We start from the raw sequence: 17,358 nt of genomic DNA on the forward strand, positions 1-17,358 counted from the left end.
GTTAGGAGCCCGTAAAATGGCTGCTATTCCTTCCAGCGCCATGACTCAGTTCAGTAGAAATCATATTGCAGCTGTTTACCTTGATTTTTTTAAAGTTGACTCAACAACAACAAAAAATAACTGTGTAGGTGTGTGGTTAAACGTAGATACTAGGCATGTGTTTACCTGGGAGTTAAGGAGGCGGATGGTGGTCTTGGAGCCGACGTCTTTCTCGTACCCCACGGTGGGCGCTGCGTTGAACCGCAGCACTGCATCATGGGAGTCTGTGGTTGGACAATGATAAATAAGTACAGTATTTATTTTTATATCATTCATTTGGAATCACTGAAGCTACAGATGCTGTACAGAAGTGGGCTTATAAGCTTTTTTGGATGCATTTCTGAGATGCCCATGTATTTCAGTTTTGCATCCGAATCTGTATTTAGATTCAGGTGGAGTGTATGGTTGTATATTGTGTTGTGTTTATAATGACCAATATACCACACCCCCTTGGGCCTTATTTCTTAATTAACCCCCTAGAGTCGATTGACACCCCGGTGCGGCAATCTAAGTTACATAACAAAAAAATCCCCATCAGAATATGTCAGTTAAAGCTAGAGATATCAGGTTTTTTGCATTACATTATATTAGACACTCTTGTCCAGAGTGATTTACAGTAGTGAGTGCATAAATGTCATACTTTTTTCACATTGTTCCCCCATGGGAATCAAACCAACAACCCTGTCATTGCAAGCGCCATACTCTACCAACTGAGCCAAACGGGACCCATTGGATGCGTCTCAGTCCACCGCATCCGCCAGTGTTGCACTTCCACATCTGTGGTGAAAGGGGACAGAGCTAGCGCGGTGTTTGTCAGAACATGAGACATCCCGAAAATCGGTCTTCTCACAAAAACGTCTGTAGTGTCCAAACGGTTTGACCTACAAAACTCTTATGGAAAGGGGAGACTCTCACGAACATGATAGTGTTCTCTGTTTTGCTCTATAACCCCCACAAGTGTCACTGGACTCGTCTGAAGTTATGAAGGTAGTTTTGTGCATAACAAAAAAGGGGTTAAATATGAATATTCAGAACCCTTGACTGTTCCCACATTTTGTTATGTAACAGCCCTATACTAAAATGTATTAAATCATTTTTTTCCCCTTCATATATCTACACACAATACCCCATAATGACAAAGCAAAAACAGGTTTCCTGAGCTTTCTTATATCTCCTAGATTTAGGACAGATACTTCAAAACCTTGTTTCTTATGATTTTTTATTTTACTGTCTGTTTTCCCATTCATGAATGTGTTATTCAATGCGTTTATATTGGCTTTAATAGCAAAGGCCAAAATCTATATTTTATCAAATCATGTATTTATATTTTTTTGTTGATACCTAAATGGGTCCTAAAACTCCAAATCAAATAGCTAAATGATCCATAGTATCTTAAAACAATTCCATATGTCAGCTTAGATGTAAAAAGGGCTATATAAATACATTTGATTGATTGACTTACAGACATGCGCGCATATATAATGAATTCCTCAATTATTACTAACTTGGGTTTTGTTGAAGATTGAATAGATCTACTTCTAAAGGTCAATAAAGTTGTTTCCGGATATTTAATACACATAAGTGAATTTGTCCCAATACTTTTGGTCCCCTAAAATGGGTAGACTATTTTCAAAAACTGCTGTAATTTCTAAACGGTTCACCCGATATGGATGAAAATACCTTCAAATTAAAGCCGATAGTTTGCACTTTAACGTCATAGGCACCGTTTCAAATCCAAAGTGCTGGAGTAGAGGCAAAACAACAAAAAATGTGTCACTGTCCCAATACTTTCGGAGCTCACTATAAAAAGCCTATTGATGAAATGGATTGTTTGTTTGTAGTTATCTAGCTTGGTTGTAGTCTGCAGGCTACAGTAAGGTAGTACAGTAATGTTACAGTAGCTAGCTACACCTTTATTGAATGACAACAATGTAGCCTGACCACTGTTCTGTCTAGTTAGTTGGGCTTGGAAATTAATAATTGAACATATCGAGAGATCACACATTCTTGCAGCTGTGGTGGTGTCACTCTTTTATCTATCTACCTGCTTTCAGGCCTTTATCCATACTAGAAGGTCTCCCATGAAAGTAATGTTGACTTCAATGGGACAACCAGCTAATTAAAGATGAAATGTTGTGCGCTCGCTCTCACTAGATAAAGTGTGTGGTTCAGTGGCAGATTTTCAAAAGAAAATATACAAGGTTAGTATCAGCAATTTCAGCAATCAGACGAGGCACACCTGGTCTCATTCATTTACAGATGTTACTTAGATTGAGAATGATTTCCATATCTGTTATTGCCCATGGTGTAACTATGTGCTATTGTTTTTAAATCACACCGCAAACCAAAAGCTGCCACCATTACTGTGGGTGCCGTATAGACAATGGTGGTAAATATTTCATTAAAATTGAATTTTCATTCATAAATGTGGCCAATTAATTTACTGTGTGGATATCTTTATAAATTATGCATACTTATTGTTAATATTCCATTCCATTTGTCCTCGATTCCTGAACATGAAGCCCCCTGACCCCAGCAGGAAGGACCAAGAAATAGTGCTGGCTTAAGGCACAATATGACCTACTGTTGAGTAAAATTAAGATCACTCAAGTTAATATTTAAATTTAGTGTGACTGACATGAATTGGACCATTAACTAGCTTCGTCTACACTCGGGTGGAAAAACAGATATGAAATACATTTGTCAACAATGGTTGTGCCAATTAATTATATCACCATGGTCGAGAGTGCGTACACACTTGTAATGAAGCCTACATCCGTTGTTAAACTCTACAGATTGACAATGGGGGTGTGCTCGGTCCTCGTTTTCCTGTAGTCAACAATCATCTCCTTTGTCTTGCCCACATTGGGGTGGCAGATAGCCTAGTGGTTAGAGCGTTGGACTAGTAACTGAAAAGTTGCAAGATCAAATCCCTGAGCTGACAAGGGAAAAATCTGTCATTCTGACCCTGAACAAGGCAGTTAACCCACTGTTCCTAGGCCGTCATTGAAATAAGAATTTGTTGGTAACTGACTTGCCTTGTTAACCTGTTGGAGATAGGGGGCAGTATTTGCATGGCCGGATAAAAAAAACATACCCGATTTAATCTGGTTACCACTCCTGCCCAGTAACTAGAATATGCATATAATTGTTTGATTTGGATAGAAAACACCCTAAAGTTTCTAAAACTGTTTGAATGGTGTCTGTGAGTATAACAGAACTCATTTGGCAGGCCAAAACCTGAGAAGATTCCAAACAGGAAGTGCCCTCTGACCATTTCTTGGCCTTCTTTGACATCTCTATCCTAAACAAAGAAAATGTCACGTTACAGCAGAGATCCTAACGCTCCCATAGGCTCTCAGAAGGCGCCAGAACGTTGAATGATGACTTTGCAGGCCATGGCTGAAAAACAGTAGCGCATTTGGTAAGTGGTCGATCTGAGAACTATGAGACTGGCGCCCGCGTGCACGAGACGACTCCATGTTTACATTTTCAGTCTTTGAACGAAAACAACGACTCCCGGTCGGAATATTATCGCTTTTTTACGAGAAAAATCGCATAAAAATTGATTTTAAACAGCGTTTGACATGCTTCGAAGTACGGTAATGGAATATTTTGAAATTTTTTGTCACGAAACGTGCCGGGCGCATCACCCTTCTTTACCCTTCGGATTGTGTCTTGAACGCACGAACAAAACGCCGCTATTTGGATATAACTATGGATTATTTGGAACCAAACCAATATTTGTTATTGAAGTAGAAGTCCTGGGAGTGCATTCTGACGAAGAACAGCAAAGGTAATCCAATTTTTCTTATAGTAAATCTGAGTTTGGTGAGTACCAAACTTGGTGGGTGTCAAAACAGCTAGCCTGTGATGGCCGGGCTATCTACTCAGAATATTGCAAAATGTGCTTTCACCGAAAAGCTATTTTAAAAATCGGACACCGCGATTGCATAAAGGAGTTCTGTATCTATAATTCTTAAAATAATTGTTATGTTTTTTGTGAATGTTTATCGTGAGTAATTTAGTAAATTCACCAGAAGTGTTCGGTGGGAATGCTAGTTCTGAACGTCACATGCTAATGTAAAAAGCTGGTTTTTGATATAAATATGAACTTGATTGAACAAAACATGCATGTATTGTATAACATAATGTCCTAGGAGTGTCATCTGATGAAGATCAAAGGTTAGTGCTGCATTTAGCTGTGGTTATGGTTTTTGTGACATTATATGCTAGCTTGAAAAATGGGTGTCTGATAATTTCAGCCTGGGTACTCTCCTGACATAATCTAATGTTTTGCTTTCGTTGTAAAGCCTTTTTGAAATCGGACAGTGTGGTTAGATAAAGGAGAGTCTTGTCTTTAAAATGGTGTAAAATAGTAATATGTTTGAAAAATTGAAGTTTTCGGATTCAAGGAGTTTGTATTTCGCGCCACGCCCTATCATTGGATATTGGAGCGGTGTTCCGCTAACGTCTAAATGTAAGAGGTGAATGATTATTTATTTATTTATTTCACCTTTATTTAACCAGGTAGGCTAGTTGAGAACAAGTTCTCATTTGCAACTGCGACCTGGCCAAGATAAAGCGTAGCAATTCGACACATACAACAACACAGAGTTACACATGGAATAAACAAAACATACAGTCAAAAATACAGTAGAACAAAAGAAAACAAAAAGTCTATATACAGTGAGTGCAAATGAGGTAGGTTAAGACAATAATTAGGCCATGGTGGCGAAGTAATTACAATATAGCAATTAAACACTGGAATGGTAGATGTGCAGAAGATGAATGTGCAAGTAGAGATACTGGGGTGCAAAGGAGCAAGATAAATAAATAAATACAGTATGGGGATGAGGTAGGTAGATAGATGGGCTGTTTACAGATGGGCTATGTACAGGTGCAGTGATCTGTGAGCTGTTCTGACAGCTGGTGCTTAAAGCTAGTGAGGGAGATATGAGTCTCCAGCTTCAGAGATTTTTGCAGTTCGTTCGTCATTGGCAGCAGAGAACTGGAAGGAAAGACAACCAAAGGAGGAATTGGGGGGGTGACCATTGAGATATATCTGCTGGAGCGAGGGCTACGAGTAGATGTTTCTATGGTGACCAGTGAGCTGAGATAAGGCGGGGCATTACCTAGCAGAGACTTGTAGATAACGTGTAGCCAGTGGGTTTGGCGACGAGTATGAAACGAGGGCCAACCAACGAGAGCGTACAGGTCGCAATGATGGGTAGTGTATGGGGCTTTGGTGACAAAACGGATGGCACTGTGATAGACTGCATCCAGTTTGTTGAGTAGAGTGTTGGAGGCTATTTTATAGATGACATCACCGAAGTCGAGGATCGGTAGTATGGTCAGTTTTACGAGGGTGTGTTTGGCAGCATGAGTGAAGGATGCTTCGTTGGGATATAGGAAGCCGATTCTAGATTTAATTTTGGATTGGAGATGCTTAATGTCAGTCTGGAAGGAGAGTTTACAGTCTAACCAGACACCCAGGTATTTGTAGTCGTCCACGTATTCTAAGTCAGAGCCGTCCAGAGTAGTGATGCTGGACGGGCGAGCAGGTGCGGGCAGTGATCGATTGAATAGCATGCATTTAGTTTCACCTGCGTTTAAGAGCAGTTGGAGGCCATGGAAGGAGAGTTGTATGGCATTGAAGCTCGTCTGGAGGTTAGTTAACAGTGTCCAAAGAGGGGCCAGAAGTATACAGAATGGTGTCGTCTGCGTAGAGGTGGATCAGAGAATCACAAGCAGCAAGAGCAACATCATTGATGTATACAGAGAAGAGAGTCGGCCCGAGAATTGAACCCTGTGGCACACCCATAGAGACACTGAACTCTCAGAGAAGTAGTTGGTAAACCAGGCGAGGCAATCATTTGAGAAACCAAGGCTGTCGAGTCTGCCAATAAGAATGTGGTGATTGACAGAGTCGAAAGCCTTGGCCAGGTCGATGAATACGGCTGCACAGTAATGTCTCTTATCGATGGCGGTTATGATGTCATTTAGGACCTTGAGCGTGGCTGAGGTGCACCCATGACCAGCTCTGAAACCAGATTGCATAGCGGAGAAGGTACGGTGGGATTCAAAATGGTCGGTAATCTGTTTGTTAACTTGGCTTTCGAAGACCTTAGAAAGACAGGGTAGGATAGATATAGGTCTGTAGTAGATTGGGTCTAGAGTGTCACCCCCTTTGAAGAGGGGGATGACCGCGGCAGCTTTCCAATCTTTGGGAATCTCAGACGATACGAAAGAGAGGTTGAACAGGCTCGTAATAGGGGTTGCAACAATTTCGGCAGTTAATTTTAGAAAGAGAGGGTCCAGATTGTCTAGCCCGGCTGATTTGTATGGGTCCAGATTTTGCAGCTCTTTCAGAACATCACCTATCTGGATTTGTGTGAAGGAGAAATGGTGGGGGCTTTGGCGGGTTGCTTTGGAGGGTGCCGGGCAGTTGACCGGGGTAGGGGTAGCCAGGTGAAACGCATGGCCAGCCGTAGAGAAATGCTTATCGAAATTCTCAATTATAGTGGATTTATCGGTGGTAACAGTGTTTCCTAGCCTCAGAGCAGTGGGCAGCTGGGAGGAGGTGCTCTTATTCTCCATGGACTTTACAGTTTCCCAGAACTTCTTTGAGTTAGTACTACAGGATGCAAATTTCTGTTTGAAAAAGCTAGCCTTAGCTTTTCTAACTGCCTGTGTATATTTGTTCCTAACTTCCCTGAAAAGTTGCATATCACGGGGGCTATTCGATGCTAATGCAGAACGCCACAGGATGTTTTTGTGCTGGTCAAGGGCAGACAGGTCTGGAGTGAACCAAGGACTATATCTATTCCTAGTTCAACATTTTTTGAGTGGGGCATGCTTATTTAAGATGGTGAGGAAGGCACTTTTAACCTGTTAGGGCTAGGGGGCAGCATTGACACGGCTGGATAAAAAACATACCCGATTTAATCTGGTTACCACTCCTACTCAGTAACTAGAATATGCATATACTTATTACATATGGATAGAAAACACCCTAAATTTTCTAAAACTGTTTGAATGGTGTCTGTGAGTATAACAGAACTCAAATGGCAGGTCAAAACCTGAGAGATTCCTTTACAGGAAGTGGCCTGTCTGACCATTTCTGGAACTTCTTTGCCATCTCTATCATTTACTAAGGATCTCTGCTCTAACGTGACACTTCCCACGTCTTCCATAGGCGCTCAGAGCCCGGGAAAAAACAGAATGTCGTCATTCCAGCCCCAGGCTGAAACACATTATCGCCTTTCTCAAGTGGCCCATCAAGAGACACTAGCTTATGCGCGTGACCCCGACCGCCCCCGCCTTTGGGATTTTTTCCTCTGTTTGCCGAAAAGGAGATTCCCTGTCGGAATATTATCGCTTTTCTACGAGAAAAATGACGTAAAAATTGATTTTAAACAGCGGTTGACATGCTTCGACGTACGGCAATGGAATACTTTGAATTTTATTGTCAGGAATTGCGCCAAGCGCGTGACACTTCTTTACTATTTCGGATAGTGTCTGGAACGCATCGAACAAAACGCCGCTATTCGGATATAACGATGGATTATTTTGGACCAAACCAACATTTGTTATTGAAGTAGCTGTCCTGGGTGTGCATTCTGACGAAGACAACAAAAGGTAATGACATTTTTATAATAGTAAATATGATTATGGTGAGTGCTAAACTTGCCGGGTGTCTAAATAGCGAGCCCGTGATGCCTGGGCTATGTACTTAGAATATTGCAAAATGTGCTTTCACCAAAAAGCTATTTTAAAATCGGACATATCGAGTGCATAGAGGAGGTCTGTATCTATAATTCTTAAAATAATTGTTATGCTTTTTGTGAACGTTTATCGTGAGTAATTTAGTAAAATGTTAGCGAATTCCCCGGAAGTTTGCGGGGGTATGCTAGTTCTGAACGTCACATGCTAATGTAAAAAGCTGGTTTTTGATATAAATATGAACTTGATTGAACAAAACATGCATGTATTGTATAACATAATGTCCTAGGGTTGTCATCTGATGAAGATCATCAAAGGTGAGTGCTGCATTTAGCTGTCTTCTGGGTTTTGGTGACATTATATGCTGGCTTGAAAAATGGGTGTCTGATTATTTCTGGCTTGGTACTCTGCTGACATAATCTAATGTTTTGCTTTCGTTGTAAAGCCTTTTTGAAATCGGACAGTGTGGTTAGATTAACGAGAGTCTTATCTTTAAATGGCTGTAAAATAGTCATATGTTTGAGAAATTGAAGTAATAGGATTTTTAAGATTTTGAAAATCGCGCCACAGGCTGGCAGTGGCTGCTACGTAGGTGGGACGAATTCGTCCCGCCGGTCCCATAGAGGTTAAAGAATAGCCAGGCATCATCTACTGACGGGATGAGGTCAATGTCATTCCAGGATACCCCAGCCAGGTCGATTAGAAAGGCCTGCTCGCAGAAGTGTTTTAGGGAGCGTTTGACAGTGATGAGGGGTGGTCGTTTGGTCACAGACCCATTACGGATGCAGGCAATGAGGCAGAGATCGCTGAGATCTTGATTGAAAACAGCAGAGGTGTATTTGGAGGGCGAGTTAGTTTGGATGACATCTATGAGGGTGCCCATGATGGTGTTGGTGTCTGGCCATGCAGTCATGAGTGAACAGGGAGTACAAGAGGGGACTGAGCACGCACCCCTGAGGGGCCCCCATGTTGAGGATCAGCGTAGCTGATGTGTTGTTACCTACCCTTATTGAGTATTGTGTCAAGAAACAGTGTGCGGTTGTGTTTTGAAGGACGCACGACTCTCGACCTTTGCCTCTCCCAAGTGCGTACGGGAGTTGCAGCAATGGGACAAGATGACTGTAACTACCAATTTTTTTAATAGACCTCTCTAGGGTAGGTCGGACGAAATCGTCCCACACTATTCAACAGCCAGTGAAAAATCAGAGCGCCAGATTTAAAACCACAAAATGTCATAATTCAAAGTTCTCAAACATAGGACTATTTTACACCATTTTATAGATACACTTCTCCTGAATCGAACCACGTTGTCCGATTTCCAAAAGGCTTTACAGCGAAAGCAAAACATTAGATTATGTTAGGAGAGTACATCGACACAATAACCATACAGCCATTTTCTAAGCAACTAGCATGCATCACAAATACCCAAAACACAGCTAAATGCAGCACTAACCTTTGACGATCTTCATCAGATGACACTCCCAAGGACATTATGTTATACAATACATGCATTTTTTGTTCGATAAAGTTCATATTTATATATAAAAACAGCATTTTACATCGGCGAGTGACGTTCAGAAATATTTTCCCTCAAATACTGCCGGTAAATCAGCGCCACAATTTACAAAAATACTTGTCATAAACATTGATACAAAATTAAACTGTCATTCAAAGAATTATAGATGAACATCTCCTTTATGCAAAAGCTATGAAAGATTTCAAAAAAGCTTCACGAGGAAAGCACTCTTTGCAATAATCTGAGTACTGAGCTGAGTCATCTAAAATCATACATTGCATTAGAAATATTCCCTTACCTTTGATCATCTTCATCAGAAGGCACTTCCAGGTATCCCAGGTCCACAACAAATGTTTTGTTCGATAAAGTCCATAATTTATGTCCAAATAACTCCTTGTTGTTCGTGCGTCCAGTAAGCTACTCCAAGTGTAGAAAGCGCGCGGACGATGTCGCGACAAAAAGTTAAAAAAAGTTGTATTTACGTTCGTTCAAACATGTCAAACGTTGTAAAACATCAATCTTTAGGGCCTTCAGAACGTGAAGATTCAATAATATTTCAACCAGACGGTTCCTGTGTCTTGATAAAGGCTTTGGAACGGGAGGATCCTCCCTCGTGAACGCGCCCCAAGAAGTGATGTCACCCCCTGCCTCAACAACTTCCCCTCCTTGTCATTCAGGCTCTGTTCATCGTAGAAGCTTCAAACAACTTTGTAAAGACTGTCGACATCTAGTGGAATCTGTAGGAAGTGCACAATTATTACTACGTCACCGTGTATTCAATAGGAAATGACTTGAAGAGAACCCATGCATCCAGATTTCCACTTCCTGGTAGGATTTCTCTCAGGTTTTTGCTTGCCATATGAGTTCTGTTATACACAGACACCATTCAAACGGTTTTAGAAACTTCAGAGTGTTTTATATCCAAATCTACTAATAATATGCATATCCTAGCTTTGAGTTTGAGTAGGAGGCAGGTTAATATGTATTTTCACAGCCGGATAAAAAAAAACGTACCGATTTAATCTGGTTACTACTCCTGCCCAGTAACTAGAATATGCATATAATTAGTAGATTTGGATAGAAAACACCCTAAAGTTTCTAAAACTGTTTGAATGGTGTCTGAGTATAACAGAACTCATATGGCAGGCCAAAACCTGAGAAGATTCCATACAGGAAGTGCCCTGTCTGACAATTTGTTGTCCTTCTGTTGCATCTCTATCGACATTACAGCATCTGTGCTGTAACTTGACCCTTTCTAAGGCTTCCATTGGCTCTCTAAAGCTGCCAGAAAGTGGAATGGGGTGTCTGCTGTCTCTGGGCAAAGTACAGCAGCATAGTTTGTAAGTGGTCAGCCTGGGGACATTGAGACTGAGATGCGCGTTCACGAGACTTCTCAATTTTTTTCTTTCAGCCTTTGAATGAATACAACGTTGCCCGGTTGGAATATTATCGCTATTTTACGAGAAAAATAGCATAAAAATGTATTTTAAACAGCGTTTGACATGCTTCTAAGTACAGTAATGCAATATTTTGACATTTTTTGTCACGAAATGACACTCCCAGGACATTTATGTTTTGTTCGATAAAGTTATTATTTATATCCATAAACCCCATTTTACATTGCCGCGTGATGTTCAGAAAATGTATTGCCTCCAAAACATCCGGTGAATGAGCATATCAATTTACAAAAATACTCATCATAAACATTGATCAAATTTACAACAGTTAATGAAAGAATTATAGATACACTTCTCCTTAATGCAACCGCGGTGTCAGATTTCAAAATAGCTTTACGGCGAAAGCACATTGTTCAATATTCTGTTCAATATTCTGAGTACAGAGCTCAGCCATCAAAGCAAGCAGTTACCAGCCAAGTTCTGGAGTCAACTAAACTCAGAAATAGTATTATAAATCTTCACTTACCTTTGCTGATCTTCGTCGGAATGCACTCCCAGGACTCCCACAAGAAATGTTTGTTTTGTTCGATAAACTCCATATTTATGTCCAAATTCCTCCGTTTTGTTTGCGCGTTCGGATCACTAATCCAAAGGCATAATGCGTGAGCGCAAAATCTGAGACGAAAAGTCAAATAGTTCCATTACCGTTCGTAGAAGCATGTCAAATGATGTTTACAATCAATCCTTAGGGTGTTTTTTTTGCCTGCGCAGTAAACAACTCATTGGTCCCAGGCTTGAGACAGCTCTTATTCTCTTCCCAGTAACAGTAGAAGCATGAAACAAGGTTCTAAAGACTGTTGACATCTAGTGGAAACCTTAACTGCAAAATGACCCCAGCAAAATGAACCCAGTAGTTTGGAAAGGCAATAAGTTGAAAAACTACAAACCACTTCCTGGTTGGATTTTTTTCTCAGGTTTTTGCCTGCCATATGAGTTCTGTTATACTCACAGACATCATTCAAATAGTTTTAGAAACTTGAGTGTTTTCTATCCAAATCTACTAATAACATGCATATCCTACCTTCTGGGCCCGAGTAGCAGGCAGTATAATTTGGGCACGTTATTCATCTGAATTTCCGAAAACTGCCCCCTGTCACCAAGAAGTTAATGGTGCTCTGTGGGATGATCAAAGTTTCTGATATTTTTTTATAACTCAACCCTGATCTGTACTTCTCCACAGCTTTGTCCCTGCCCTGTCTGGAGAGCTCCTTGGTCTTCATGGTGCCGCTTGCTTGGTGGTGCCGCTTGCTTGGTGGTGCCGCTTGCTTGGTGGTGCCGCTTGCTTGGTGGTGTTGCAGACTCTGGGGCCTTTCAGAACAGGTGTATATATACTGAGATCACGTGACACTTAGATTGCACACAGGTGGACTTTATTGAACTAATTATGTGACTTCTGAAGGTAATTGGTTGCACTAGATCTTATTTAGGGGCTTCATAGCAAAGAGGGTGAATACATATGCACGCACCAGTTTGTTTTTTGTTTTTATTTTATTTTTTGAAACAAGCTATTTTTTTCATTTCACTTCACCAATTTGGAATATTTTGTGTATGTCCATTACATGAAATCCAAATAAAAATAAATTTAAATTACAGGTTGTAATGCAACAAAATAGGAAAAACAATACTTTTGCAAGGCACTGTAAGGGGCATTTTCCATTAGGATCTGTGAGAACATCTGAAAATATCGAAGGGGCTTTTATATAATTCTAAATTAATTAATAATAATAATAATAATACTTGCTTTGTTTAAAAAGTAACGATATTTTGGAGATTTCGTTTTCATTTAACCTAGAGTGAGCAAGAAAAAGGCAATTCTTGAACATGGGGTGAGACATTCTCGCTAATTTGTAAATAAAGCCAGTTTGTTATTTAGAATGATTTATGTCTGGAGAAACCTAACTTCCTTATTTAGCAGACATCACTTGCTTACATTCAGAGCTGCGCGAAACGGTGCCGAAATAGACATCCACAGCAGGAAGGCTATATATATATAACAATATTTTGGAGATTGTTTTAAAAAAAAACGACAGTGAGCGATTGTAATCTGAATAAAGGCCAAAATAATATTTATAAAGGCAAAAATATAGCCCTGCTAATAGCCATAATGGTGCCGTATAATGTGACCATGTGTTTGAAAGAGTATTTTCCAGTAAGCAACAATTTCTTTACCTTCATTAGACAACTTTGTTCCAATATTTCTGTAATTAAGTGATATTTATTCCCATAGAAATTCTTTAAAGATCCATAACTTAATAAACATCAGCATTTTGAAAGAGTATTTTTATAATTATTTTATTAACGAAAGCATAAAGATGCTGATGAACAAATACAGTACTGTACAGTATATGCTTTTACATTTGGAAAATAAAGCATTTAAAGCATTTAAGATATAAGCCACCTGCATTTGTTTATTAGGCCACTGTGCAGTCTGACAAGTAAACATAGCCTACAGTACATACTGTAGTAAACTTACGAAAGTGCCTAATTCCTTACATAATTGAGAGCAGGCCATGTCCAGACTTTCCTGGTGACCTGAAGTACTCATTAACTCTGTCTTTAATGTTTTTTCGGGTTGCATCAGTCATGGACAGAAACTTCTGAGACACAGTATTAATGATGAACACCCGGCGGTTCACTGCTAAGACACATTTGCCTCGGGATCCATCCCAGTTGGCATTCTGTGTCCACTCGTGGTATCTCTCTTCGGTAACACATCCTTGGAATAGCTGAACAGCATAACGGTCCAGGAGACCCTTGCTGTGCCTGGTGAGCAGTTTGTCAAGTTCTGTTGTCAGAAGAGGAATGGAAATGTCAGGGTGAACCGACGACCTGACGAATCCGCCACATTTGTTGACTCTGCCAGTCTGAGGTGGAGTTCCAGAGCTCACAGGTGTGCCTGGCATGGATTGTGACTCCATCTCGTTCATCGCCCTTTTCAACGGGTCATTCTCCACCTGAATCTCCACCAATGCCGCCTGACTCTCCAGAAATGCCACCTGATTCTACGCTAACGAGGAGTGACTCTCCGCCAAAACCGCCTGGCTCTAGACCAATGCATCAGCTGTCGCCCGTATCTCTGCCCTCAGAGAATGGTTCTCTTTCTGATGGTCTGCCTTCAATGACTCAATCTCGGTCTTCAAAGTTAAGTTTGGATATTTAAAAACAAAAGGTACATAAAATATTGTAGCCTACACCTCACGGACTGTTATGTGTTCCACAATAATTTACTCTTGCCTCCTTTTTCAGGTATCATGGCTAGAGATTTCTTTGGGGAAGAAATCATCAAGAGATATGCTGGACCCTACAGTGCCTTGCAAAAGTTTTCACCCCACTTGGCATTTTTCCTATTTTGTTGCATTACAACCTGTAATTGAAATTGATTTTTACTTGTATTTCATGTAATGGAAATACAAAAAATTGTCCAAATTGGTGAAATGAAATTTACAAAATTATTTGTTTCAAAAAATGTTAAGAAATACAAAACGGAAAAGTGGTGAGTGCATAATTCACCCCTTTCGCTATGAGGCCCTTAAATAAGATCTACTGCAACCAATTACCTTCAGAAGTCACATAATTAGTTAAATAAAGTCCACCTGTGTGCAATCTAAGTGTCACATGATCTGTCACATGATCTCAGTATATATACACCTGTTCTGAAAGGCCCCAGAGTCTGCAACACCACTAAGCAAGGCACACCATCAAGCAAGCGGCACCATGAAGACCAAGGAGCTCTCCAAAAAGGTCATGGACAAAGCTGTGGAGAAGTACAGCTCAGGGTTGGTGTCACGACTCCTGCCGAGGGTGACTCCTCTCCCTGTTTTGGTGGCGCTCGGCGGTCGTCGTCACCGGCCTACTAGCTGCCACCGATCCCTTTTTCCTTTTCTGTTGGTTTTGTCTTTATTGGTTTCACCTGTGTCCCATTAGTGTTTAGTTGGGTATTTAAGCCCGTTTCCCCACCTGTTCTGTGTGCGGGATTATTTCTGTCGTTCACTGTGTTTCGTGTAGTGGAACGTGTTTTTGGATCCTTGTGTTTTTTGATTACACCCTGTTGTTGTTCTTGGGTGTATATTCTATTGACGGTGCATTTATTAAAGCCCGATAGCAAACACTCTTGTTTCCTGCGCCTGACTCCACACCCACTACATCAAGCGTTACAGAAGCCCGCACCTTCAAGTATGGAGTCAACAGGAGCAGCCACCACCCCTCTCCCCTCTATGGAGGAACGGGTCCTCCACCACACCACCGTACTCCATCGAATCGGGTCAGCGATGGACCAAATGATGGAGAGGATGGACCGATGGGAGAGGAGTGGTCTCCTCTCTTCGCCTCCGACTCACCAGATGAGTTCACCTACCCCGCTCCCTCCTACGTCTGGTTCTGGCGCATTACGTCTTGCGCTCCCGAGGGAGTATGATGGAGCAGCAGCGGGGTGCCAGCTTCAGATTGACTTATACCTGGCTACCGTGAGGCCGACTCCCTCGGGAGAGGAGAGTGTGAGCCTCCTCGTCTCCTGCCTGACGGGGCGAGCGTTGGAATGGGCCAACGCTGTCTGGAACAGCCCCAACTCAGCGAGAGAGAACTACCCTGAGTTCACCCGCCGTTTCCGGGCCGTATTCGATCACCCTCCAGAAGGCCGGGCGGCGGGTGAGCGACTGTTTCATCTCAGGCAGGAAACGAGGAGCGCGCAAGACTTCGCTCTGGAATTCCGGACCTTGGCTGCGGGGGCCGGGTGGAACGACAGGGCCCTAATAGATCATTACCGGTACAGCCTCCGGGAGGACGTCTGCAGGGAGCTAGCGTGTCGGGACATTACACTCTCCCTGGATGAACTGATTGACATGTCAATCTGACTGGACAATCTGCTGGCTGCCCGCGGGCGTTCATAAAGGGTCCTGTCAGTTCCACCTCCTAGCCCTCCCGCGCCCATTCCCATGGAGCTGGGAGGGGCTGCATCTAAGGGAACCGGAGGAGGGCGCTCCTCCTGCACCAATTGTGGTCGCCGAGGACACACGGTCGACCGGTGCTGGGGGGGTTCCTCTGGGAGTCGAGAGGGCAGGCAGAACACTCCTCGTTCACCCCAGGTGAGTCAGCACCAAACTCACCCAGAACCCTCTGTTGGTCATATGTTTGTTAGAATTTTTTTTATAGATTTTTTCCCCTGTTCCCAGCATAAGGCGCTAGTCGATTCAGGCGCAGCGGGGAACTTTATGGATCGCGGACTCGCCCTCAAGCTGGGAGTTCCACTAATACCGTTAGATTCCCCCTTCCCCGTGCACTCCTTAGATAGCAGGCCATTAGGGTCAGAGCTGGTCAGGGAGACCACAGTGCCACTGGACATGGTAACACAGGGGAATCATAAGGAGCAAATTAGTTTCTTCCTTATCGATTCACCTGCGTTTCCAGTGGTGCTGGGGGTGCCTTGGCTGGCCAGTCACAATCCCAAGATTTTGTGGAAACAGGGGGTTCTCCAGGGGTGGTCAGAGGAGTGTTCGGGTAGGTGTCTGGGAGTTTCCATCGGTGGAGAGTCCAGACCAGGTTTCCACTGTGCGCATTCCCCCTGAGTATGCCGATTTGGCTCCGACTAAATTACCACCCCATCGACAGGGGGATTGTGTGATAAACCTCCAGGTAAACGCTGCACTTCCCAAGAGTCACGTGTACCCATTGTCCCAGGAGGAGACGTTGGCTATGGAGACATATGTCACGGAATCTCTGAGACAGGGGTTCATTCGGCCCTCCATCTCACCCGTCTCCTCGGGGAGGTCTGCGTCCGTGCATTGATTATAGAGGTCTCAATTCCATCACAGTGGGGTTTAGTTACCCACTACCTCTCATCGCTACGGTGGTGGAATCATTTCACGGAGCGCGTTTTTTCACGAAACTGGATCTCAGGAGCGCGTATAATCTGGTGCGTATTCGGGAGGGAGACGAGTGGAAAACTGCATTCAGTACCACATCGGGCCACTATGAGTACCTCGTCATGCCGTATGGGTTGAAGAATGCTCCAGCCGTCTTTAAATCCTTTGTAGACAAGATTCTCAGGGACCTGCACGGGCAGGGCATGATAGTGTATATCGACGACATCCTGATTTACTCCGCCACCCGCGCCGAGCATGTGTCCCTGGTGCGCAGGGTGCTTGGAAGATTGCTGGAGCATGACCTATACGTCAAGGCTGAGAAGTGTGAGTTCTCCAAACGAGCCGTCTCCTTCCTGGGTTATTGCATTTCCACCTCGGGGGTGGTGATGGAGTGTGACCGTGTTAAGGCCATGCATAATTGGCCGACTCCAGCCACGGTGAAAGAAGTGCAGCGGTTTTTGGGTTTTGCCAATTACTACCGGAGGTTTATCCGGGGTTTTGGCCAAGTGGCGGCTCCCATTACCTCACTGCTGAAGGGGGGGCCGGTGCGTTTGCGATGGTCGACAGAGGCGGACAGGGCTTTCACCCAGTTGAAGGCACTGTTCACTGATGCGCCTCTGTTGTCGCACCCGGTCCCTTCCTTACAATTCATAGTGGAGGTGGACGCGTCCGAGGCTGGGGTGGGTGCCATCTCAGCGCTCGGTTACGCCACCGAAACTCCGCCCCTGTGCTTTCTTTTCTAGGAAGCTCAGTCCGGCGGAGC

General features: G+C 42.9%; 1 protein-coding gene across 2 annotated transcripts in view; it reads right to left on the reverse strand.

The window, feature by feature from the left end:
* The window catches only part of st6gal1 (ST6 beta-galactosamide alpha-2,6-sialyltranferase 1), a 163,936-nt gene that overhangs the window by 99,909 nt on the left and 46,669 nt on the right, over positions 1 to 17,358 (reverse strand). For both annotated transcript variants that reach the window (XM_014195776.2, XM_014195778.2), the window contains exon 6: positions 166 to 263. In XM_014195776.2, the coding sequence (XP_014051251.2) occupies positions 166 to 263 (98 nt within the window). The remainder of the gene's footprint in view (positions 1 to 165; positions 264 to 17,358) is intronic.

The sequence above is a fragment of the Salmo salar genome, chromosome ssa04, assembly GCF_905237065.1.
Source record: "Salmo salar chromosome ssa04, Ssal_v3.1, whole genome shotgun sequence".
Lineage (NCBI taxonomy): Eukaryota > Metazoa > Chordata > Actinopteri > Salmoniformes > Salmonidae > Salmo > Salmo salar.